The 27,862-nt window shown below is 38.5% G+C and overlaps 1 protein-coding gene across 5 annotated transcripts in view; it reads left to right on the forward strand.

Annotated features, from left to right (window-relative positions):
• Positions 1–7,945: 7,945 nt before the first annotated feature.
• The window catches only part of fnbp1l (formin binding protein 1-like), a 102,265-nt gene continuing 82,348 nt past the window's right edge, over positions 7,946–27,862 (forward strand). For 2 of the 5 annotated variants that reach the window (XM_057841261.1, XM_057841262.1), the window contains exon 1: positions 7,948–8,172. In XM_057841261.1, the coding sequence (XP_057697244.1) occupies positions 8,086–8,172 (87 nt within the window). In that variant the 5' untranslated portion in view covers positions 7,948–8,085. Of the gene's footprint in view, positions 8,173–27,862 lie in introns of all 5 variants that reach the window. The other 3 variants (XM_057841259.1, XM_057841258.1, XM_057841263.1) reach the window with 3 other exon arrangements.

Below are 27,862 nucleotides of genomic sequence, written 5' to 3' on the forward strand. Positions count from 1 at the left end.
ACCGGGTTGGAGAAATGAACCCTTTAAAGGGCACTCATTGGCTGCCATTGACGGGGTTAGGCGTCCAATCCATTTTAACTGGGAAAGTCAAAATGGATTAGACGTCGAGCGCCATCAATTACATTGAAACATGAGCATTGAGCAGTGAAAACAACAACAGTTTGTTATTGGGGGCCCTAACAGGGGTATATTTCTGTTTGTATTAATTGTAATTATATTGACTTTGTTTTTTCTGACATTTTATTTATTTACACTTGATTAAAAACTATAAAAATAAAATTTGAAAAATATAATAATGATTAAAATATTATAGTCACTTGCATTTACTTGAGTAGATTTTTAGGGGAAAAATGTACTTTTAAGAGTAGTTTTACTAAGCCATGCCTTTTACTTTTACTTCAGTAGATTTGTGAAGAAGAAACACTACTCTTACTATGCTACTTTTGGCTACACTTGTCGTCACGTTTTTCCTCTTTACTCTACATATTACATTTTCCTCTTTTATTTTTTTGCCAGTGATGCCAACCGTAGCTCTATCCGTTATACCAATGAGATGTGGCAAACATGACTCCGTTATACCAATCAGCCTCAAGCTTGCCGTTCTATGATCACACGGTCTGTTCAATCACGTGGCGTCTTTAAAGCACCGTAAATAAAATAATTAAGTATTTGCCATAGAGCGCTGCCCTCAACATGACTCAAAAGCGGGTATTCTAACCTCTCTCCCAGTTTTTATTTGGCACTGACTGACCACAGAAAATTTGAGATACGGTTGTTTTAATTTCATAATAGGAACTATGAAGGAACAACAGTGATCCCTCATTTTTTGCGGTTGATGAGGACCAGAACCTTCCACAATAAGTGAAAAACCGCAAAGTAGCGCCACCTCCCAAAAAGTTTTTTGTGTGTGTGTGTGTTATATGTTTATTCAGATTTAGCATTGTAAAAAGATACATACAACAAGCCTTGTTTATTCACTTGTTTCCCCAAAGTATAATGATTTTTTTAAAATGTATGTGACTTGGAGTTCTGCTCTGAGACCCCCAATTTGGCCAAATTTCAAAACTGTCCGATATGCACGTGTGATACAACATTGGAAAGCTTAAAATCTCAATTTTCTGGGGGAAGAAACATTTTGAACAGGAGGGCATTAAAAAAAATGTAAACAGCGAAACCCTAACTGGAGGTGAGTGCATGAGAGAGCATAATTAAAGACGTCATGATTTTAACGAGATATTATCGCGTACACACCTTGCTTCGATCCAAAAAAATCCATTTAGCACGTATCACCGAGTGTCAAGACACAGATCTGAATGGCCACAACCGGATGTTTTGGGGATTTTATGGGTGAAACATGGTAATCTAACAAGGGTCGCGATGCAAAAATCGCAGACATCAAGAAGTGTTTGAGATTTTCTTTTTATATATTTACCCTTTTAAAGTTTTTTTTTTCAAATTTTCTTTGTTTGGATCTATTATTTATCATCTAACGTATCGGAGAAAATATGACAGTAACAAAAAAAAAATACAATTAAGCGATAGTTTTGAGGTAGAGATCAGTGACTTACAGACACCTTTTTTTTTCATAGTGACGTAGTTTGCTTAAAAGTTTAAAATACGCGAGTGAATATTTTTTTAAAGTCTTTTTTTTAATAAACGAAATATTAGACATTGATGAATGATTCTAAGCTAAAAATGACAGACATTTTGAATAATGAATATGATAACTTACCTTCTTTTCATGGCTGGGTTGAAACAAAAGCGGTTGCGCGACGTCTGTAAACGGGGTTTTCCAGGCAAAAACGGACAAATTAAAAATAATTCGGGGGCTTAATGCGCCATGAATCTGTTATGGCAGCATATAGACATATTGTTCTGTCAAACACAACAGTTCTTTTGGCTTAAAATACAGTATATATATATATATATATATATATATATATATATATATATATATATATATATATATATATATATATATATATATATCAGAGGTTGCGCTAGACATTTTCGTTGTCTGTCATTTTGACTGACAGGGTCATAAAAATCCGGTCATAATCTATTTTTACCAGTCACTGAAATTTTTTAAATGATAATGATGACATATTCAATACTATTTAGTTTTCATTCATTTTTAATTTTGTAACGCTTGCTTGGCGGCGAAAAATTAGACACTGAAGTTGTATTTTTCTCCCTCTTTTTACTCTGCTTACCGCCAACAACACCAACAAAACAACTCCACTCCCAAAGAAAAAGAGGCAACCATATAGACCCCAATCACCAACGTCACACAATGATCTTAATTGTGGTTGTCAGCCCAAAATCTTCTAAATATATATTAAATGCATCTTACCAGATATAAAATGACTACTACATAGTCTGTGGTGATCGTTTGGTGCCCCGATTTCTTGTCGAATTACAGCAGTCCATCTCGCTCTCCTCTAATTCCAGCTCCAATAGCATATATTTAAAAATGCTACCGTTCAGAAGTTCGTAGTTGGATCACGGCGATCTCGGCGAACCACCGTCTGTCACAATTCCTGCCTCTCTCGGCCTCTCCCGGGAGTCGAGCTGTCATCATCATTGTGGAGCGCAAACTATATATGTTCGATATATGTCCATCAACGTACAAGTCAAGTTGTCTTTTCTTTTATAACAGCATTTCCCAGCTGTAAACAAACGAATAAAAACTTGTAACACTTGGATATATGCGGTGCATTCAAACACGATTAGCAACAGGCGGCTAGCAGCAGTAGCAGAAGCTAGTTGTTGTAAAAATGATTAAACTTCGTAATTACAATCATCATCGTAATATCAATAGCAAAGGCAACAAGTCGTTTCATGCGCCAGATTTTAGGTTTCGTATTTTTAGAGCACATTACCTTCCATAACAGCGGGGGCATGACTGCAGGAGCTGTCAGTTTTGTCCATCTCCTTATGACGAGTACGAGCACCCATGGTTTGGAAATCGACATGGTACGAAGCATGGAGGCCTTGGCTTGGTTCTCCACCCGCCTACATCAAAATAACATTCCCGGGATCTTGTATAAAGACCTTCCAACTTCGATTCCACCGCCATTGACTTCAATGGTAAACAGGCGGAAACGGAAGGGGAAGGAAGACATAAGGATCACGCGCTGGCACACCGGGTGCACCAATAAGAACCTCGCGTTGATGTGTCAATCACGGTGCCGCCGCCAGACCCCGGTTACGCTACAATATTCTGACAGAATAGCCAACAACGTCATGCATTAAGAGAGACAATAGCTAATTAATGTGCCACCCTGTGGTCTGGGGTGTGAATTGCAACCTGTCAAAATGACTGACGGACTTCAGTTTTTTCCGTCACCGTTTTAAAAAAACGGTCAACGACGGAAAATTTCCGGTTAACGCAACCCCTGATGTATATATATATATATATTAGGGGTGTCAAACGATTAAAATTTTTAATCGAGTTAATTACAGCTTAAAAATTAATTAATCGTAATTAATCGTAATTAATCGCAATTCAAACCATCTCTAAAGTATGCCATATTTTTCTGTAAATTATTGTTGGAATGGAAAGATGACACACACAAGACGGATATACACATACAACATACTGTACATAAGTGCTGTATTTGTTTATTATAACAATAAATCCACAAATGGCATTATTAACATTCTTTCTGTTTAAGTGATCCATGGATAGTAAGACTTGTAGTTCATAAAAGATAAATGTTATAGTTACAAGTTATAGTAATTTTATATTAAAACCCCTCTTCATATTTTCGTTTTAATAAAATTTGTACAATTTTCAATCAAAAATAGAGTTAATATAATAATAAGAAGAATAAAAATAACAATAATAAGAACTGAGTGACGAAGCTCTGAGTAATGCCAGTTCACTTTGCATTGTTGTTTAGCTGTGTGAGAATAGGGCCTCATTACTACAGACTGAAGTGCTTTTCTTTTTGTGAACATTATTTTTTTTTTGAGAGATCGCATTATTATTTTTGTTATGCTTTCACTAAATGATACTTCTGTTTGTTGTGAAGGAGTTGCAGAAGCGTATGCCAATAAACGGCACAGCCCAAAGAACACCTGTGTCCACTCGCCTTTATAACAGATATATCTCTGAGCATATCTTACCCAAAATACAACAAGAGACACATAATTACCACTAAAAGAAAGCAAACTTACCGAAATATGAGTGGAGCACAAAGCAACAGCATAAACGTCTCACAACTACTAATTCTCCCACTATTAGAAGGAATAACATTAGTATGGAATGGCGCTGCGCTGCCCCCAAGCGGCCGGTGGCATTCTCTTCACTCTTAATGTCCATAAAAGGCCTCATTGAAATCTGTTTGAGGCAATGCGAGAGTGGCTTATTCAGTGCATGCGTTAATTGCGTCAAATATTTTGACGTGATTAATTTAAAAAATTCATTAACGCCTGTTAACGCGATAATTTTGACAGCCCTAATATATATATATATATATGTATCAACATATTTTTTAAAACTTATACTTTGATGAAAACAGTGAAAGAATGGGGGGGGGGGGCGCTACTTTGCTGTTTTTCACTTATCGTGGCAGGTTCTGGTCCCTATTAACCGCGAAAAACAAGGCATCACTGTATTAATAAAAGTTTATACTGATAACTTTGTACTGAGAATAAAATACCATTGTTTGAAACAAAAATATCTAACATTGTAAGCAATTACTCACAATGTTACTCATCACTTGAGGATTCTTTTCACTAAATACTTTTTTATTTGTACTTGAGTCCATTTTTTGGGTGGCTACTTTTGCTCGAGTAATACTGCTTTGAAGTAATGCTACTCTTACTTGAGTGAAATTTTTGGCTACTCTACCCACCTCTGACCAAATGCTAATATAATATTATGGTCTAAATCAGAGGTCGGCAATCTAAAATGTTGAAAGAGCTATATTTGACAAAAAAAAAAAAAAAAAAAAAAAAAGCATGTCTGGAGCAGCAAAAAAAATTAAAAGCTTTCTAGTTTCTAATGAAGTCAACACATGCTGTATCCTACTATCCTACTATGTAGCCTACTATCATAATGACCAAGTTGGCACGAAATACATAATACATGATTTGAAGTTTATTTTCCTTGCAGTGCATCATATACACTGCAAAAACACCCCCTCTTTCAAACTAGTTAAATTTCCTTGTTTTTGGTGTAAATCTATTAGAAATATGTGAAATTATCTTCCACTGGTTCAAGTAAAATGTTGTCACTTAGATTTCTTGAAATAAGCAAAATAACTTGCTGAGAATAAGATTAGCAAACGTATTTTAAGCAATAAATTAGTGTATTCAATCTTTTTTAAAAGTTTGTTTTTTCAGAAATTTTCTTAATTCAAGAATAGATATTGTTCAAAACATTATTTGAAAGCAACATTTTCTTAGGTGAAAAATGACTTAATGGGCTTAATAAGAACAAATAGCAATATTTACTTAAAGTAAGTGGAATAATCTGACACATTAGTCAGTTAATTAGTCATTAACACTCAAAGATGGAGAAGACAAGATGGAGAAAACTATTTGTCTACATTTAAGACAAATAATCTGATTAAGACGTTCTAAATTTGCAATGTACAGAGAATGACGCACCACGTTACAACTCGGTCGTACGATGCTGCCTCAAGTTTAACTTTATTGCAATATGAATGAATTAGAATCGCATTTGTCCTCTTACAGAAACCATATTAAAAATATATATATATTTTCTTCCACCATCTTTTTCCATTTTCAAAAATTTTTGAAAAAGCTCCAGGGAGCCACTAGGGCAGCACTTAAGAGCCACATGCAACTCTAGAGCCGCGGGTTGCTGACCCCCGGTCTAAATGAACCAAAATTGTTCATTTATGTGGATGCCAGGTCTTTATGAGGTTAAGATTTTGTTTCCACCAAGTGCGTAGGTTTGGTCTCAAGAGTGGTAGGGACGCTATAACAGCATAACCTATATTTAGACTTTTTGCTGGGGCAAGGACAATAATATGACCAAACAGATTGGGTGAACGGGAGTCAGGTCCACATTTCTCACAAATATGCTGATGTGTTGCCTACATAAAAATGAAAAAAGTTAAAATTGTTATTTTCAAGGGAGAAAATGGGGGAAATCCCCCTTTCCCTATATAAAGGAAATTTACAGTGGTTGTGTTTTTGTGAGTGTTATGTTTTTTGGGGAAGGGGGTTAAAGAAATGTCTGCATTGGCAGCAAATAAAATTCTTTTTAAATGAATGACGGAGAAAATAGATAAATATATTTTAATTAATGAATAAATGCAATGTTAAAGTAATGTTAAAGGTAGAAAACACATACAGCACAGGAGTACAGTTATCTCTAAGATGCTTCCTACTCAAGATTTGCAGGTTAGCAAGTTCACACAGTTCAATGTTATGCTAACTGTGATGCATGTCGGACTTGCAGTAGCAAAATTGGTTTCGTGTTCCCCACCTCCACAACATTGATGTCTACTTACAGTGGCTGCTGCTGCGGCTGGCCCAAAAATTCTGATATCCCTCGTCTTTGAAGGGGGTGGAGGAGGCGGCATGTTGACATATATTTCCATCAGGGTTGTGTGAGTGAGAGTATGTTTGTTCTAGTCATCAGCCAATCAAACATACGTATGACGGGGAAAAATGGACCGGCACATTCAGCAAGTGAAAAGGGGTTAATGTATGTCTGAACATAATGAAAATACAGCAGTTCACCTAATGGAAGGGTCAATTCCATTCTTACAACATATGGGAAGACATGATAAATTATTATCATTAATAATTATCATCAATTATAATCATTATATCATTCAAATAAGGTTGCTTAAAAGTTGGTGGGGACAATTTGAGCATCCCTAAAAGTTGGTGGTGTTATGTCCATACCGGCCCTTGGGTTCCCCCCAAGGGCGTATGTTTGCACAGGGACGGTAGGGACATACCACCACCAACTTTTAGAGATGCACAAATTGTCCCCACCAACTTTTAAGCAACCTTATTTGCATCATATAACGAGTTCAGTTATATAGGTAATTTAGATTGTCTTCCCATAAATTGTAAGGATAGAATTGACCCTACATTATGTTCAGACTTACATTTACCCCCTTTCACTTGCTGAATGTGCTGGTCCATTTCCCCCCCCCCCTTCAAACGCACGTTTGATTGGCTGATGACTAGAACCCCCACATTCACACAATCCCAGCAGAAATACATGTCGACATGCCGCCTCCTCCGCCCCCTTTGAAGAGGAGGGATATTAGAAGTTTTTTTCGGCCGGCAGCAGCCACTTTACATATTGTAAAAAGACTTCAATGTTGTGAAGGTGGGGAACACACCACTAATTTTGCAACTGAAAGTCCGACCTGCATCAGAGTTAGCATACCATTAAACTGTGTGAACTTGCTAAACTGTAAAACTCGAGTAGAAAGCTGTTTAGTGACGTGTCTTCCTGTACTTTTCTACTGTTAACGTTAATCCAACTGTGCATTTTTTGCATTTATTCCCAATTAAAATGTATGTATTTTCTATCTCTTATCAGTTATCATTAAAAATGTTTTTATTTGCAGCCGATGCACATTTTTAAACCCCCCCCCAAAAAACAAAACATAACCACTGTAAATTTCCTTTATATGAAGCGAGCATTTTGAAAAACGACTTTCTCCCATAAAAATAATTTTATTGTCACTTTTTTTCATTTTTACGTGGGAAAAAGTGTACGTGCAGGTTATGCTGTTATTGCGTCCTTACCAATGTTGAGACCAAACCTACGGCCTTGGTTTCCCCCCACTAAATTACTAAAAAAAATATCACTTTCTCTATTAATAGTAAATAAATTGTGTACGACTAATGCTGTAACACTTGTAATTGATAACGCCATGTTTTGACGCCTGGGTGGGATTAGGATGGTAATTCTCGTCATCCACCTCAGGGATGTAGACGACCACCAGTGTTTTTGAGCCATCCGAGTCGAGGAGGGCGAGGGCCCCCAGTTGAGTAGGGCGGAGAGCAGGAGGAGGAGTGTGCGCGCTTGCGCGTGCGTGCAGACACTTTGTACTCCTGCTTGGTTTTGGTTAGCAGTTTATGGAGAACCGCAGTGGGGAAAACAACGTCCAATCCCGGCCAACTCACAAGGGTCAATCCGCGATGAGTTGGGGAACAGAGCTCTGGGTAAGTCTTCCTAACACTTGTAACACCACTTTAGAAGTGTTCCGCTTGTTTATGTTGCGTGGTCATTGTTCATCTTGGATACTAGAAATGGAGAGGAAGGACAGTGCTGTCTGCTGTAACACTATCCCCCGCTTCCCATATTTAATTATTTTTTTTCTATTAAAAAAAACAACAACACAAGAACAAAAACCAAGCGGCTAAGGCGAGACGAGTTGCTAATGCTAAAGCTAATCCGCGGCGCACCTCTAAGGTTGTGACAGCGGCGGAACAAAAGGCAGGTCTGCAGGCGCGGGACACCTCCGGCGATTTGCTTCTCTTCCTCCTTCGCCGTGTTCCACGTTGCAACGCTTTTCTATTTGCTTTGTTAAATGCAGTCTTTAGACCGGCAAGTTGTATCTTGACCTTTTTTTGGGTGTCACACCCAGTTTCTAAGGAAGCTGGCATGGATTGCTTGTTGCAGGGCGGAGAAGATTTGAGAAGACACACCGATCGTCCTGATTTATTGTCCGTCAAATAATCACCAAAAGCTAAATAAAAAGTTAAACAATTTTCTGCTTCAACTTGCCAAGTCGTGTTATTACCACTTATCTCGACCGGAACATTATTTAACATGTGAGCGGCACAAACATGTTGACTCCGACGCTTTATAGTCACGTGAGGTTAAAGAAAAACAAAAAAACAACAACAAAAAAAACACATTTAGGTTTCTTTCATTCAGTGGCATTACTTATTTCTGAGGGTTTGTATTAAATATTGTGTATTTTATTTCAATTTTTAATCAGTGTTTGTTGATAAAAGTATCTTTTATAAGGATTATAATGCTCACTGTCATTAAATAGGGATATGGAACTATATTTAACCAAATGTCTGTGAATTTATTACCATATATTGAACAATTCCTCCTTTTTATACTTAGTGGGAAATTTAACCCTTCACACGGCACTCGTTAAACTCATTGGCTGCCACTGAGGACACCAGACGTCCAATCCATTATGACTGGGAGAGACTTGCAGCAAATGATCTGTCACCCCTCCCAATTTAAGTGGATTGGATGTCTAGCTCCGTCAATGGCACAGAAACGTGATCATCCAATATAGGGCTGCAACTATCGATTATTTAAGTCATCGATTAATCAATAATAGTTCGAATAATCGCGTAATGTGATTACAAACATTTAATGCCTTGCAGAGTAAATTTAAAGAGATGTAAACAAAAGAAAAGAGGTTTAATACTTGCAATAATATTTATTTTGGCTTGCTAAGATTTCACTTTCTAAGAGCATTAAACGCAAATACAAAATAAAATTCCTAAGTGTTTCTTCAGATTATGTAGAATTGCACTTTCATTTCACAAGAGTAATAAATAAATTTAAAACTAAATTAAAATACCAGAGCTTAGCCTCAAATGGTATCAAAAATAAATGAGGCTCGAAGTACAACAAAAGAACAGCTGGCTAACTTGTATTGGAAAAAGTCCGCTAGCTTAAATGCTATAAAAGGGTAACGTTTATTTGCAAAGTTCTCAACACATCGTTTAAACACATATTCCCTACAAACAAATTCTAAATATACTTATTAACTAAATTATGAATGCATAAACAAACATATTGGTTCAAAGAAAAACTTACAACCTCATATTGGCCTTAACAGAGTACCAGTTCGATTCAGCCATGTTACACAAGTCATGGCATATTCACTGTTGCCACTAGAGGACAGTATCTACCCAAATCAATAAAACTAAATACACACACTTTCGAAACAACCCATTTCACTACCATGCTAATTAAACGAATCTTTAAAGCAGCAAAATTTGGTTCGAAGCTTTTTTCTAATCGAATTACTTAAGTTAATTGATTAATCGTTGCAGCACTAAGCCAATTCATGCCATCCCAGTTAAAATGAATTTGACGTTGATCACTCTCATTGGCAGTGAATGTGTTAAATACAGTGGTACCTCCACATATGAATGTAATTAGTTCCAGGACATGGGTTTAAAGTCGAAATGCGGAATTTTCAGACCATAGGCCGCTACTTTTTTCCTTCATTTTCAACCCTGCGGCTTATAGTCAGTGTGGCTTATTTGTTGATTTATTTGTGTTAATAGGTAACACTTTATTTGATAGCAGCATCATAAGACTTTCATAAGACCGTCATAATTATGACGTGACACTATCATGGGCATTACTGAATGCTTATGACAGATGTCATTAAGTATCTTCCGGCAAATTATGTCACTTTACGCCATTTATGTCCAGCTTGGATCTTTTACATCCATTCAAAAGTGAGATAATTTGCTGCTTAACACGAAATTACCGTATTGGGCCGAATATAAGACGGCCACGATTATAAGACGACCCCCTCTTTTTCAAGACTCAAGTTTGGAAAAAAGACTTTTTGAGCACCAAATTAATTTTTATACAGAAAATAATTACAGTACATCTGAAACAAATGATTATAACAATATATTTGAGAGAAAAAGCATGTTATTTTGCCTCATTCAAATCTTAATATCTGAACATTTAAATATGTAAACTAAAGTGCAATCATATTCGTAAATGGCTTCTGGATTTTGAAATGTAAATAAACCAATCTATTATGATAAAACATCAAAACTGCAATAACTGCATTAACCATCAAAGTGAAGTCTAACCGTAACTGTAGTCTTGAAACAAATCTGCATAAGGAAAAACATTGCAATGAAATAATGCAAACTGGTTAAACTTGAGAGTAGCTGAGATCTGTCATGACAGAACATCGCTTCAATGATATCTGGCGCCATCTAGCGTCGTGAATGGGTATAATGTCTAGACCGCGAATATAAGACGACCCCCTCTTTTTCAGTCTTATTTCAATGCAAAAAAACACAGTCTTATATTCGGGCCAATACGGTAACTTGAATGAACACAAGCATTCATTATGCTCATGACAGTGTCATTTTATAAGTAGGATTGTCTAATGACAGTCTTATGGCGCCGCTGTCAAATAGTTTTTCCAAATACCACAACTACTAGCAATTAATGAAACAACTGGAACAGTAACTGAAGAAATGATTAGCACAGAACATGAATTTTGATTTTTATTTACATCTGCAGTGCTTCAATGCATGCTAGGAAGCATGTTGGACAACAACAGTGTTGAGTGGAAGTGGCAGCAGAGGTTGACTGTCTCCCCCAAGGGAGCAATAATGGCTAAATGAAGCCTTTTGAAGCAATGAAGCTTTGCAACCAAATGGTTCAAAGCTTTTTGGTGGTTCATCTGGTCTTAAAAGTGTTACCGGTTAATATCTTTTGGTGGAAATATCCCATAATACAGCGAGTATAGCTGTGGCTTATAGTCCAGTGCGGCTTATCTATGAACAAATGATGATTTCGTGCCAAATTTGGGGTATGGCGGCTTCTAGTCAGGTGAGCCTTATAGTGAGAAAATTACGGTTGTTCGTTCCACAGCCCAAAAAACTATGCTAAATCCGATATAAATACTGCAGGTACAATTACAACTAGGCCTGCAAGCAGGACTGAACGGGCCCTCGCAATCTAGCGCAACTCGGACGTCACGCAACTCGGACTGTGTGCAGGTCAGGGTGGTGGCAGATGCTCCTCTCTAATCATCTCATTAGAACATAACATGCTCGAAAGTCGCCTATTTACATTCCCACACCCAAGAGATAAAAACCCCTATTGGAGAGAGTACTACAAAAAAGGAGCCACTACTGAGCTGTGCAGTCAAGCCCTTATTCAAAACCAAAATTAATCTTCTAACTGGGCCAATTCGACGAAGTGTGCCAAATATTGTGGCTATATAAGCTGCCTGAGTCTTTGAAAAAAAATATTTCCTTTAAATGGCGAATAAAGGGTCGTCATGGCAACAGACAGAGACACGTGGACATGGGCCGTAAATAAGTATTACAATAGGTCTTCAAATTACAATGACCAACCTGAAAAGAACTGGACATGTATTGGAAAAACGAGTGACTTTCTATTGCCACTAGTTGGCGCTGTAGGGTTGATGCAAATGATCTCTACAAGGCCCTTCAGGGTATGACTCTCAACAAGCACGGGAAGTTTGGCGCAGATATGTTGTATATCTGCCGTGTTATGACTGTTCAAAGTTTTTGGAGAGAAAAATTGTTGACAGTCATTTTCACTTTCCTGTTTGGACCCCTCCGCTTCAACGAAACTTCAATATTTTTCATCAGACACCTGAAGACAGGTCTTAAGCCTTCCCTTATGCAGGTTTGAGGTCAACAGATTTTTTTTCCTTGGAGGAGGAACCTGTCTCGTAAAAAAAAGGCATTTCCTGTTCTCACTAGGGGGCGCTAGGCCTAATGGGTAATATTTCAATGCACTCGTGTTAAGGGTGGGATGTCGCACATACATGCCAGATATGAAAAAGATTGAACGTTGTGTGAAGGAACTATTAGTCATTTACTGAATTTGTCATTTTGCCGAAAAAATGGCCGACTTTGGCACCCCGCCCAGGTCAGGCCCGTGAATGAAAACACACCATTTTGATAACTTAAGATTTCATATGCCTCATGAACAGTCTCGCCAATTTTGAGAATGATCAAACTAATTCCCTAGGTGCCAAGGTGTAAAATGTGCACACTGTAAATCGATAAAAAATTCACATTCAATCCAAAATACCCGATTTCCTGTTGGGTTTGGAATATGCATGCAAGAGACTTTTTGGAGTAGTTTTGTACAAGGTATCGACTCTCCGAATTTCATCCCTCTACGTTGAAAAAACCTAAATGGAGAGGCCTTTTTGAAAATTTCAAGGGGGCGCCACTGAGCCATTTTGTTACATGTTTTCGTAACGTTGCAAGATTATTGAACGTTATGCAAAGCCACATGTATGTCCAAATTTTTGTGAGTTTTCGTGCATGTTCAAGCCTCCAAATGTAAACTCCTACTGTGAACCGATAAAAATTTCACATTCGATCCAAAATACCCGATTTCCTGTTGGATTTGGAATACGGGTGCAAGAAACTTTTTGGAGCAGTTTTGCACAAGGTATCGACTCCCCAAATGTCATCACTCTCTGTTAAAAAAACCTAATAGGAAACGCATTTTTGAAAAATTCAAGGGGGCGCCACTGAGGCATTTTGCTACATTTTTTCGTAACATTGCAAGATTATCGAACGTTATCTAAAGCCGCATGTATGTGCAAATTTTTACGAGTTTTTGTGCATATTCAAGCCTCCAAATGTAAACTCCTACTGTGAACCCATGAAAATTTCACATTCGATCCAAAATACCCGATTTCCTGTTGGATTTGGAATATGGGTGCAAGAGACTTTTTGGAGCAGTTTTGCATAAGGTATCTACTCCCCAAATTTCCTCGCTCTATGTTGAAAAAACCCAATAGGAAAGGCCTTTTTTAAAACTTCTTTCTGTCGCCACTAGTTGGCACTGTAGAGTTGATGCAAATGACCCCTACAAGAACCTTCAGGGTATGACTCTCAACAAACACGGGAAGTTTGGCGCAGATATGTTGTATATCTGCCGAGTTATGACTGTTCAAAGTTTTTTGCGTGACAAATTGTTGACGTTCATTTTCACTTTCCTGTTTGGACCCCTCCGCCTCAACGAAACCTCAATATTTTTCATAAGGCACCTGAACACAGGTCTTAAGGCTCCCCTGATGCAGGTTTGAGGTCAACAGATTTTTTTCCCTTGGAGGAGGAACCTCTCTCGTAAAAAAAGGCATTTCCTGTTCTCACTAGGGGGCGCTAGACCTAATGGGTAATATTTCAATGCACTCGTGTTAAGGGTGGGATACCACACATACATGCCAAATATGAAAAAGATTGAACGTTGTGTCAAGGAACTATAAGTCATTTACTGAATTTGTCATTTTGCCGAAAAAATGGTCAACTTTGGCACCACGCCCAGGTCAGACCCGTGAATGAAAACGCACCATTTTCAAAACTTAAGATTTCATATGTCTCCTGAACAGTCTCACCAATTTTGAAGATGATCCAACTAACTCCCTCGGCGAAAAGGTCTCAAATGTGCACCCTGTAAATCGATAAAAATTTCATATTTGATCCAAAATAACCGATTTCCTGTTGGGTTTGGAATATGCGTGTAAATGCTTTTTTGGAGCGGTTTTGGACAAGGTATAGACCCCCCAAATTTCATTGCTCTACGCTGACAGACCCTAATGTTATAGGCCAATTTTAAAATTTCAAGGGGGCGCCACTGAGCCATTTTGTTATATTTTTTTGCAACGTTGCAAAATTATCGAAATTTACAATTTTCCGGACGTATGTGCAAATTTTGGTGACTTTTCGTGCATGTTCAGGCCTCCAAATTGGCCGTTTTCATTTGCCCTGAAAAAAAAAAAAAATAAAAAAAAAAAAAATAATCCTTTGCAAAACAATAGGGCCTTCGCACGCTTAGTGCTCGGGCCCTAAATAGCAATTATACATAGCAAAACAGATAAATTATAAGTACAAATCAGAATAATAACAAATCAGAAATAAAAAAGCATTTTACTGTCACATTTCAGTACTCTTTACATAATTCACTCATGGAACGATAGTTACGGTTATGATGTTCTGGGGGAGAACGTATTTGGTTAAGGAAAAAGCTGGAGAATGTTAGTTTTTACCTGTGTCCATGCTGGTTGACCTGTGTGTAGCATTGCTGCTGGAATGTCAATACAGTATCACAGTTTAGCTGCTTATTTTGACACACCGCCTCAGACTCCAGTCCTTGCGCCGCACTACAACCTTAACTCATATAGACTGGCGAACGGAGGTCGGAGGAGACAGCGGGTGGAGGACTCTTTATCCTTAATCCATATCAGAAAAAAGGCATTCCATTTCCTCTGAAATAGAGGTACGATGTTTAGAGAGTATAGTCATCCCCTTGAATGCTTTGACCATTTTGATGGCTTTCATCTATTTGAGGCCATATTTTCGAGCCAGTTCACTGACAAGAACACCAGGCTCATATTTTTCTATCTTTTCCATCTTAATTTCAATGGGAAGCGTCACACTTGTCCTTTTTTCACCACCTGCAGTGGTATGAAAAAGTATCTGAACCTTTTGGATTTTTTTCAGATATCTGCATAAAAACACCATCAAATGTGATCTGATCTTTGTCAAAATCACACAGTGGCTTGCTTTCTCCATGGCTTTCTCCGTGGAGTCCTCACATGAACACCATTCTTGGCCATAGTTTTACATATACTTGATGCGTGCATAGAGATATTGGACTGTGCCAGTGATTTCTATAAGTCTTTAGCAGACACTCTAGGGTTCTTTTTTTACTCTCTTAGTATTCTGGTTTAACTCTTGGCGTCATCTTTGGTGGACGGCCACTCCTTGGGAGAAAAGCAACAGTGTTAAACCCTCTCCATTTGTAGACAGCTTCTCGGACTGTCGATTGATGAACATCCAGACTTTTAGAGATTGTTTTTGTATCTTTCCCAGCTTTATACAAATCAGCAATCCTTGATCCCAGGTCTTCAAACAGCTCTTTTTGCCCACATTTATGCAGAAATGTGAGAAATTCCAAAAGGTTCAGATACTTTTTAAATATACTGTACACTAACCTTTTTGGGACCTATGTTGACACTGTCATAAATCGTCGTATGTCATCATATGCCAAGACAAATGACAAGTCAAAGTTTACGTCGGATGTCGAAAGGATCGTATGTCGATGCGTTTGTATGTCGAGGTACCACTGTACTATGAAATTAAGAAAAATCATCTTTAGTGTTATTGATCATTTTTAGTAATCATTTACTGTCAGCCTCTCCCAATAAAAATGGATTGGACTTTTAGCAGTCAATGGCAGCCAACAAGACAACATTTTATTCATTCAAAATGTTATATAAAAATATTATTGAATAAATACAATAATGATTATGAATGGTGTGGACATCACATTTTGGGTCATGTAAGCTACACTTATATACTAAATATTAATAGTATTATTCTGGCCTACATAATCCATAGTGTGATGTCCACCTATGTGGATGTCAAGTCTTTATAGGGTTGCATTTTTGTTTTTTTTAAATTACCAAAATAGTCACTTTTGGGTTAAATTTACACTGTGTTGTAATGTAAATTCGTGTTGCACGCAGTACAGAACCAGGTCACACACGTGCAGGCATGCAAGGAGAGTTGAGAAGTGTGACTACACAAATAGTGCTGCACCTCTTGCAGAGGGGGGTGGGATTAGTGTTTTGCTCAAGGACACCTTGACAGTAATCAGGAAACAAACTAACATCTCTGCAACAACTAATTGCCGTTTTCATTTGTCGGTGAAACTACATCAGGAAGCATCTGTACACAAACATCAGAATAAATTAAAGGTAAACAACCTTTACTCACTGTCAAGGCTTGTATATTGTGCATATGTACTTCAAGAATTATGTTAAAAGTGAACAGTCGTTTGATTAATCAGTTTAGGCAATTATTCTCTCTATGTGTCTAAAACACAAACACATTCATTCAATATTAGGCTAAATAATGTACTAACCTGAAATTAGTTCACCAGTGTTTGAAACAACAGTACAATTGTGAAAGGATGTCGTTCATCTTGACAAGATGGAATCACCTGCGGATTCCTCTTGTATACATGGTTGTGTAAGATTTGGGAGTAATTCACATCTCGGAGATTTATTGACTTTACGATCAACTTAATTGTTAGCCTGCTCAACCACTTTGTTATGTAAAACTGCTAGTGAAGACAACAAGGTAACGCTTTGGTCATGATTGCAAAATGGAGTAAACAAAGGCGCAGATGCGTTGGCCTGAATGCCTTACTCACACAGTTATTGGATGAAATCTGCAGTGTGAGAATATGGTGAGTGAGCTGGGCCGTTTTGCTTCCCTAGATGGCTAGAACTAATTGCCTCTTCGAAAGTTGCGTTGACCTTTGTTGTGTAGTTGACTAAGACTTCAACGCTGATTTTAATGAATACTTGTTTTTGTTATTTTTGTTGGCTGTTGCTGTTTGCTGTAACGGAGAGTAAGACATTCAGAGTTATGTATACATATATATATATATATTTAAAGTGAGGAAAATAAGTATTTGAACACCCTCCGATTTTGCAAGTTCTCCTACATGTAAATGATGGGCGGGTTTGAAATTTTCATGGTAGATGCTTGTCCACTGTGAGAGACGATCTAAAAAAAAAAAAAATCCAGAAATCACAGTGTATGATTTGTAACACTGTTTTTTGTATTATACTGCTGCAAATAAGTATTTAAACACCTGAGAAAGTCAGTGTTAATATTTCGTACAGTAGCCTTTGATGACAATTACAGAGGTCAAACGTTTCCTGTAACTTTTCACCAGGTTTGCACCACTGCTCCACACAGATCTTCTCTAGATCAACCAGGTTTCTGGGCTGTCAGTGAGAAACATGGAGGCTGAGCTTCCTCCAAAGATTTTCTTGGGTTGAGGTCTGGAGACTGGCTAGGCCCCTCCAGAACCTTTATATGCTTTTTACGAAGCCACTCCTTGGTTATTCTGGTTGCCTGCTTTGGGCCACTGTCAATTTAGGGAAGGAGGTTCCCCAAAATCTCAGAATACATGGTTCTGGTCATCCTCTCCTTAAAACAGTACAGTCGTCTATTCCCATATGCAGGAAAACTCATCCAAGCATGATGGTACCACCCCCATGCTTTACAGTAAAGATGGTGTTCTTGGGATGGTACTCATCATTTTTCTTCCTCCAAACGGTATGAATGGAAATAAGACCCAAAAGTTCCATTTTGATCTCATATGACCACATGACCTTCTCCCATGACTCCTCTGGATCATCCAGATGGTCCTTGGCAAACCTACAACGGGCCTGGAAACGTGCTGGTTTAAGCAGGGGAACCTTCTGTGCCATGCATGATTTTAAACCATTACGTCGTAGTGCATTACAGTAACCTTGGAAATGGTGGTCCCAGCTTCTTTCAGGTAATTAAGCAGCTCGTCCTGTGTCCTGTTCTTGGCTGATTCCTCATCATTCTTGGGATCATTGAGACCCTACGAGGTAGATCCCCGCAACCCTGTCCAGCCTTTTATAGATCTGCAATTCTGTCTCCGGTGTCTTTGGACAGCTCTTTGGTCTTGACCATGTTAGGAATTGTAGTCTTCCTGATTGTATGGAGTGGACAGGTGTTTATATGCAGCTTACCGCCTCAAACAGCTCAAAAAGTCAGACTCAAAAAGTCCACCTCCACTGTATTTATTCGCTGGACTTTTTAAAGGCAACTAACAGATCTTTGAGGTTCACAATTTTAGCTAATAGACAGGTGTTCAAATACTTATTTGCAGCAGTATATAACAAATAAATTGTTAATAAATCATACACTGTGATTTCTGGATTTTTTTTTCTTTGGATGGTCTCTCACAGTGAACGAGCACCTACCATTAAAATTTCAAACCCGCCTATCATTTCTGAGTGGGAAAACCTCAAAATCATACGGTGTTCAAATACTTATTTTCCTCACTTTATATCTGTACAGTATATTAGAGCTGTAACTATCGATCGACTGATATGGATTTTTCAGGACTGATACTGATTATTAGTATTTAGAGGGGCTGGTAACCGATTTTTGGAATCGATATTCATTTGCAGTGTAAAAATTGGCGTAAAAAATGAGTTAATTAGAACAGTGAACTTCACTGAAAGGCCTAAAGCATGTTTATTGAATCTATCTGCCACTTCGGGGGTGTCGTGGTTCAGTGGTAGTCGTTCCCCAACCCAGGGGTGGGTTTGATCCTGGTGACCTCGTCTAAGTATCCTTGAGCAAGATACTGAATCAGAGGACGGGGTGATTACTAGTGCAAGAGAGAGAGGCACGGCTGCATCTATGCCGAATAACCCAGTTTGAAATTGATCTTTTTATATCAGACGGTGGGATGAAACAAAAAAAAATTTTTTCCAAATATCGGTGCCGACATTCGGTCTATCTCTAGCTGTAACGATACAAAAGCTCATGAAACGATACGTATCATTATTGTTGAGCAACGATTAGATAGACAAAATGAACATTTTAAATGCCAAAAATATTTTATTTAAATTACATGAATACTGACATTTATGGAACACCTGAGAATTTATCACTAATATACAAATAATAAATGAAAATATAACACTCACACACACCCCAGAAAAAAAAAAAAAAAAAAAAGATTTTATAATTAACATAAAGCTTCAACAGAGGAAGTCAAGATTCACCTGGGGGCAAATTAACACTTCAGGACAGATTTAGAATGTAGTAATGAAAAGGTTGAGAACTATGCCTGACATTGTATGACAACATGTTCAGCTATTTTACTTATAAAGACCTATGGAATTAAAAAATGCCTAAGCAATAGATAATGTTGGAAACATCCGAGAATTGCACGCAATCATTTGCAAGGATGTACCAATGCATTTTTTCAAAGACACGAGAAACTGCTTTTTGATATGCACAAGGGACAATGTTATGAAGATTGAACGAGTACTTCTGAGTTTCATTTCTGACCTGAAAATATAACAAAGCTGAGAAAAACTGTAGGGTTTTCAATTTCAGGCTCACCTGAATCGGCCATCTTTCTCCCTGCTGCCTCGACGTAATGTTGGCTTGTGTCAGCGACCTGCTAAACAGAGCTGTATGTGCGCGAGACAAAAAAAGAGACAAGGCTGTGGTTTAATGGAGGTAGAAGTTTACACAAGTGCTTGTGACAGAGAAGTATTGAAGTTCACGGAAGAAATTGGCGAGTGGTAAACATAAACAGGACAAGTTTGAAGTACAGCGCTCTTAATTTGCCACTCATTGTTCATCATGTAACCGTGAGTTAGCTCTCTATGTCCCAGGGTGTTAAGCTGTCTGGTGTCAAACCGAGGCTAGTTGTAGCAGCCAAGTCGGCAACAAGATATTGGCGGGCATTGCTGTACATATCCCGAAAGGCAGTCTTTGTAAAATACAGTGGGGCAAATAAGTATTTAGTCAACCACTAATTGTGCAAGTTGTCCCCTTTGAAAATTTTAAGAGAGGCCTGTAATTGTCAACATGGGTAAACCTCAACCATGAGAGACAGAACGTGGGAAAAAAAACCTGAACATCACATTGTTTGATTTTTAAAGAATTTATTTGCAAATCATGGTGGAAAATAAGTATTTGGTCAACACCAAAAGTTCATCTCAATACTTTGTTATGTAACCTTTGTTGGCAATAACGGAGGCCAAACGTTTTGACGCCACGGGGTGAGATCTTGCATGGAGCCCCAGATCGAGGGAGATTATCAGTGGTCTTGTATGTCTTCCATTTTCTAATAATTGCTCCCAGAGTTGATTTCTTTACACCAAGCGTTTTACCTATAGCAGATTCAGTCTTCCCAGCCTGGTGCAGGTCTACAATTTTGTCACTGGTGTCCTTCGACAGCTCTTGATCTTGAAGTGTGGAGTTTGGAGTGTGACTGACTGAGGTTGTGGACAAGTGTCTTTTATACCGATAATGAGTTAAAACAGGTGCCATTAATATAGGTAAAGAGTGGAGTGTCGTTAGACCTCGTTAGAAGAAGTTAGACCTCTTTGCCAGCCAGAAATCTTGCTTGTTTGTAGGTGACCAAATACTCATTTTCCACTCTAATTTGGAAAAAAATTCTTTAAAAATCAAACAATGTGATTTTCAGTTTTTTTCCCCACATTCTGTCTCTCATGGTTGAGGTTTACCCATGTTGACAATTACAGGCCTCTCTAATCTTTTAAAGTAGGAGAACTTGCACAATTGGTTGTTGAGTAAATACTTATTTGCCCCACTGTATGTACGAGTGGGGATAGCGTATCATCAAACCCAAAATGCTGCCACACAAAGGACCTTTACGACATTGAAGCCGGCAAGCCGCCTCCTTGAGACCTGTCTTTCCACACGAGCAATGATCCTCGTGCGCCACGGCTCCCGCACTTCAGGCAGTTTGGGGGAGAAGTGGAGGGGGTCTGCTAGCAGGGAGGAGCCTACTCATCGCTTTTTTTTTTCTTTTTTTTTTTTTACAAGGCAAAAATGCGCCGGATATTATAGCAAGAGAGACCACATAAAAAAACTTGGGAAATTTTATGAGCTTTTTCAATTGGATCGAATGTTTTTGCGTATTGAATCGAAGAGGGCGTATCGAACGGTTCAATATAAAACCGAGTATTGTTGCATCCTTAATGCCCACGAGTAATATCATCAAAATAGATTAAACCATTAACAAAGTTATTCCTTTAATAAAATCCAAACATGTGCAGTGAACATGACACACAATGGCATTCGAGTGGAGACGCAGACTGACTGACCGTCATAATCCTTTGATGAGATTAATGTGCTGGCTGTCAACATTAAACCTGATTGGCTGTCTGAGGTCCGATTACTGATAATCATTTGTAAAATAGAATGTGAAGCAGTTCATTGATTCTGTTCTGACAGATTGCTGTCTGTTTAATGACTGTAACAGATTCCACTATCAACCCACTAATTTGAAAGATATGAACATTAAATAAAATATTTTGGACAATAAAAGATATACATGGATTATTATTATTACAGATGCACAGAAATTAAAATCGTTGCCCGAAATTAGAGTAAATTACAATCCCATCATTTTTTCTTTTAACTAAACAATTCTTTGGCATTTTCCCTACTTTTTTCAATGTTATTTTCTTTTCCTAGCATTTTTGCTTTAATCTAAAACGTGCATTTTTCTTGTGTGGGACTAGAAAGTGTTGTGTTCTTGCACGTGTGTGTGTGCATGCTTGCTCTAGTTCTTGAATCCTGCTATAGTGTGCTTTGGTCTATCTGAGGTTAGCCCAATGACCAGCAGAGCAGCCAAATTTGGTTTAGGGATGAGAGACTGCCAGATGAGCTTCTCTGTTGACCGGCCACGCTTAAAGACATGTATAAGTGGATATAAGGTGGCGAAGTAGCTGAGAGACTGCTGTCTTTTAATAGCTGGCTAGACTTTTGATTTTTGTCAGCTGTTTTGTTGAAAACAGTCTGTTGGAATCTCAGACATGCTCTTAAGCAATGGAATATGTTTTCGTCCTCAAATTTCATATGGAAGGCAGGGAATGGAAAACATTTGACACCCTAAATGCTTAAATATTTCAGGAGGCCACAGGTCTCATACAGTATCCTATTGAAGGTAATTATAAACCCCAACCCACAGTAGTTGAGTGAAAGATAAATAGATTTTATTAACAGACTCAAGGTCCAATCATAAAAGACAAAAAATTACCAAAGACCTAACTCCAGAAGGTTTTGTTTGTCTTTATTGAATTTGGGTTGACTGTTGGCTGGACTGATAATTTGAGTTAATTATAATTTGATTTATTTATCATTAGGAATAGGAGTGGGAACCTCTCGGTACCTCATGATGCGATACGATTTGCGATATAAAGCTCATGATAACGATGATCTGACGATATGGCGATACAACAATTATCGATACATTGTTCAGGAAGTCATTCTAGGATATTCTACAAACAACTAATAAACAGAAAAACAAGCTTCTGCTGTAAATTGGAATGACTTTATCACTAGTAGACGTCCAATCCATTTGAACTGGGAACATTCGTTCATTCGCTGCCATCCCTCCCACCTCAAACGGATTGAACGTCTATGGCCGTCAGTGGCAGCCAATGCCAGGCAATGAGGTTATTTTGGGTCATTTAAGGTAATTTATCTGTTGATGTTCAGTTACTTCCTGTTGATTTTGGGGTATTTTATGAGTCACTTCCTGTTTATTTTGAATTACAGAACAGGAAGTGACCTGGGAATCACCCAAATGAATAGGAAGTGACTCAAACTCAACAGGAAACTACCTGCAAATGCCCTAAAATGAACCGCAAGTGACCTGTAAATGCCCAGAAAATCGGACAGAATGACTGCGAATGCTCTGGTTTCGAATGAACGACCGTTCTCACTCTAAATGGATTGGGCGTCATGCACCGTAAATGCAGCCTTAGAGTTGGCTGAGACACTATTATGGTGGAAGATTTTGGTAGCAACTTGTTGTTTCCTTTTTATTTATTTTTTTTAGACATTGACACCTTTTTAAATGGTAAATGGTGTTATACTTATATAGTGCTTTAAAACGATATCTCGATTCTTTGCAGAAGCATATTGATAACCTTTTGGAATAGGGATGTCCTGATCCAGGTTTTTGCATTTCCGATCCGATACCGATATTGTTTTGCACTTCTGCTCCGATACCGATACTGGCTGCTCCCGGCCTATCTGAGCATGTATTAAAGTTTAAAATTATATAGCCTCCATACTTAGTTGTCAGACTCATGTTGAAAAGGGTTTTAGTAATCTTGATAACAACTAGCCATCTGAATTAGGTGAGTTTGAATGACACACAATGTTTGGTAACAAGAAACTGACCTGTTTATTCAGTGATAAACACAAAACATTATAAATAACAAACAGAAATGGCATATTCCAGGGGTTCCCAACCTATTCCACTAAGGCACACTGTGGGTGCAGGATTTCATTCTTACCAAACAAGATGACAACACTTTTTCCCCAATCTGGTGTTTTACAAGTGCAATCAGTTGATTGCAGTCAGGTGTGGCTTGTTTTAGCAGAAGCCTCATTGGTTCAACTGTCTCTGCTGGATCGGCTGGAACAAAAACCAGGACCCACAGTGTGCCTTGAGGACTGGGTTGAAAACCCCTGGCATATTCAGTCAGTAAAATGTGCAAATAATATTGTAAACTGTCTTAAAAAAGCAAAACACACAAACAACCTCAGTGGAAAATATCTATTAACCCAGCATCAGTTCTCTGCTTTTGAACAACTGTACCAAGGCTTTAAAAAAATCATCATACTATTTCAAACCAAAAATGGCTTCTTCTCCCCAATCTTCCCTACACTTTGTTGCTCCATCTCCATCTATTCTACACACTCCCTTCAGCTGTTTGCCCTGGACGCAGTCCCAGCATGGTGGGGAAATTTTTTTGGACAAAGACAAGCATTTCAAGATGCTCAGGTGACAGCTGACATTTTCACTGATAAACTTTAAATTTACATTGCAGTCATAATGTAGGCGATGCCATGGAGGTAAATTGAGAGACGGTAATGCTAGTGTGCTGAAGGTGTGCCGTAAAATGTGGACCGGATTTTAGGGAAACGGTGGAATCGCTGGAAAACTAAAAATACTGGATCGGGAGTCTGGATTGGAATTTTTCCGTGTCGGCCGATCCGATACCGATGCTAATTTTTTTGCGCATATCGACGGTTGATCCGATCCAAATATCGGATCAGGACAACCCTATTTTGGAATACAGAGTATCACGATATATCACCATTTTGATATTTTGTCACACCCCTAATTAGGAATGTGCTCATAAGCCTCAAGTTATTATTACTTTTTAAAATTAAGATTGTGGTAAAGCAATGGGTTCCCTAATTAAGATTGTGGTGAAGCAATGGGTTCCCTTGCAGATGGCAATGTCACATCCACTGGACAAATTGTGCCTTAATCTTTTATGGTTTTGCCAACTCCAATAGCCATGTGTTCATAATCATGAGTTACCAGAATGGCCATTTTAAAAGATATTTTTTCTTTCCACAAGCAACAGAAGCAATATTGTAAATATTTGGGGGGGTTACTGTTTGCACATCGTCATCCGAATTTAACAGCATATTAAGTAACCGTGGACCTTTTCGATGAGGGTTTTTCATGCTTCTTTATCGACCCAAAGAAGATTGCCTGTTGACTCCCCATGTATGACTGACTTCAACACAAATACAAAACACATAATTTTAATTCACCTATAGCACGGGTTCCCAAACTATCCCACATCGGGCCGCTGTGGGTGCTGGATTTCTTTCCTACAAAACAGGACGACACCTGTGTACCAATCTGGTGTTTTGCAAGTGTAATCAGTTGATTGTAGTCAGGTACTGCTTGTTTTAGCAGAAACCTCATCGTTTAAACCACAGGTGTCAAACCGATTCCAGAAAGGGCCTAGTGGGTGCTGGATTTTGTTCCAACCGATAACACGCAGAGAGTTTAACCAATGAACTTCCTGCTGAAACGAGCAGCACCTGACAAAGTTTAACTGATTACACATGTAAAAGATCTAATTGGTGAAAAGGTGTCCTCTTCATTGGTTGGAAAGCAAACCTGCACCCACTAGGCCCTTTCTGGAATCGGTTTGACACCTTTGGTTTAAACGGTCTGTGCTCAATCGGTAGGAACAAAAACCAGGACCCACAGGGGTCCTTGAGGACCGGTTTGGGAACCACTGACCTATAGTATAATTTAGGAATGTCCCGATCGCATATTTTTGCACCTTAGTCAGAGTCACCAGATTTTAGGTCCCGATATAATGAAAAAAATGTTGTTTTTTTGTTTCTATTCAAACGTCTGAATTTAGTTCTGAGTGGAGATTTTGTGTTCCAAACCTCCCGATGACAAAGTAGAAGGTCAAGCCATCGGGCGCCAGGGTGGAATTGAAACTTATTGATTAAAGGAATAGGAGGATGGGGGAGGTTCTAATTCTGCCCTGCCCCCGGACATTGGCCACAAAGATCCAGAGAGACGGCTTGGCAACAAGCATTCATTTTTAAATGAACGATGATATACATACGTACAGACAGTGGGCAAAAAAGTATTTGATAGCCACCAATTGTGCAAGTTATCCCACTTAAAAAGATGAGGGAAGGCTGTAGCTTTTAATTATACAGTAGAAAGACACCAATAAATTAGCAAAGGAGGTTAAGGGTAGGTAAGAGCCTAAAAGGGCATATTTATTAACTAGACTTAGATATTCATTTTATTTCTTTTCGATTTTTTTCCTTCTGTTTACTTGTGTAAGCAAGCAATCCATTCACTTTACCAACCTGTCTTTATACTCAGGTCCAAATAAGTTGTCTGGTTATTTTCAGTTTTACCCTGGCGCTCCAACCTCAAATAAAGTGAGAGATGGGTGGATTTTGTTTTTGTTTTTTATTTTTATTTTTTTAACAATTTGGCCTGTCATGATAACAGTTTTGACTTTTTCCTTTCTCCTTGCTGGCATAATATTAAAAATCATCACAGAAACACTTTAAGGTCACAAAAAAAGATATTCAACATTTCGATGAGCCATTTACCTTAAATATTAAATAGTGTCTGTATCGGCACTATTTTGTAACAAAGCTAGCTGAAGCTATCATACTTCACCTTGATTTTTATCATTTCTATGCTCAAGAACTGCGGAAGGACCACTCTGTCACGAATGCACTGTGAAGTATGGCTGCTGCCCCCTATTCCCAGTATTTTCCTAAATTTAATCTCACGTCCAGTGCCGTGTGTGCACGCTACTCGACGACGTGACTGGCAGGCAAGCACTCTGGGTGAACTGTTACCCGGTCTCATCGGCTGACAGACTGAGGATCCACACTGGTTAAACCGGTCAGAGTGCTTGCTTAAGGTCATAATGAAACCTCAAACACACTTTTAGTCACTTTTCAACTGAAAATTATAAGTGGCGGCATTTTCAGTATGCCATTAGGTTCAAGATTAGTCAAAATTGGTGACGGGGTGACGTGGCTCAGTGGTAGAGTAATTGTCCCCCAACCCAGAGGTTGTGGGTTCGATTCTCCGCCCTGATGAACACGTCTAACTGTCCTTGAGCAAGACACTGAACCCCACGTTGCTCCTGGTGCTGCGTCACCAGAAGGTGGATGGTGAGATAGTGTAAAGCGCTTTGAGCGCCTTGAAAGGTGGAAAAGCGCTATATAAGTGTAACACCAAAATTGTGCATTCTGTGCACAGCAATTTTAAACATATCGTTTAGGGATGTCTCCGATCCCATGACGTGATTGGAAATCAGGCAGATAGGGCTATTTTTCAGAGGATCGGAATCTGGTGAAAAGGATCAGATTTTTACTAAAAGATATATATATATATATATTTTTTTTAAGGACTATAAAGTAACAAAATACAGAAATACAATGGCATCACCGAAAGAAACAAAAATATATATGTTTTATGCTTCACAACACTCCCGGAAAAAGCGGAAGAGGAAGTACTGTTAACGGCCCCAATAGGGGAACGTTCTGGAAGCTAACATGGGAACTTAATGGGTAGCTGCTAGAGTGGTAATGTCTGCTGTGTTTAAATATTTCACCATTGAACGGTGTGTGCAAAGTTTCTCATGGTGGAAAAGTAGGGCTGAATGATATTGGAAAAAACTGACACTGCGATTTTTGGGCGGTTTGTGATAAATTGCGATATTAAAATTAGAAGAAGTTTGGGAAGACTTTGGTCGACTCACAACGGCCACATTGTGTTCATCAGAGATATCCCGACCGGATCACATGATCAGAACTTGGGCTGATCGCGCCATTTTTCAGACGATCGGAATCTGATGATAAGGCTTAATTTAAAGATATTTCTTTTTTCTGCTTCATGCTCGTACAGCGCCACACCCTCCCAGTGCTGCCAAACTGTCCAGTGCAGCTTAAGTTTGGTACTTAAAGTTAACGATGATTGACAAGTTTGTTACTTTGATCTGTTGTTTTCTGACCGGTACCTCTACGATCAAAGGCACAAATGTGTTAATCATCGTTAAGCTTGGTACACAGTTTGAAGTGTGCTGTGGCAACTGATTCACTGTGTAAGTGAGTGGCTGTTCTCGGCAGCGTGAGCGTCAAATAAAATTAAAAAAAAAAAAATCTATCAGATTGGGACTCAGATTCTCAAAAACAGGTGACT

The sequence above is a fragment of the Corythoichthys intestinalis genome, chromosome 7 (assembly GCF_030265065.1).
Source record: "Corythoichthys intestinalis isolate RoL2023-P3 chromosome 7, ASM3026506v1, whole genome shotgun sequence".
Taxonomy (NCBI): Eukaryota; Metazoa; Chordata; class Actinopteri; order Syngnathiformes; family Syngnathidae; genus Corythoichthys; species Corythoichthys intestinalis.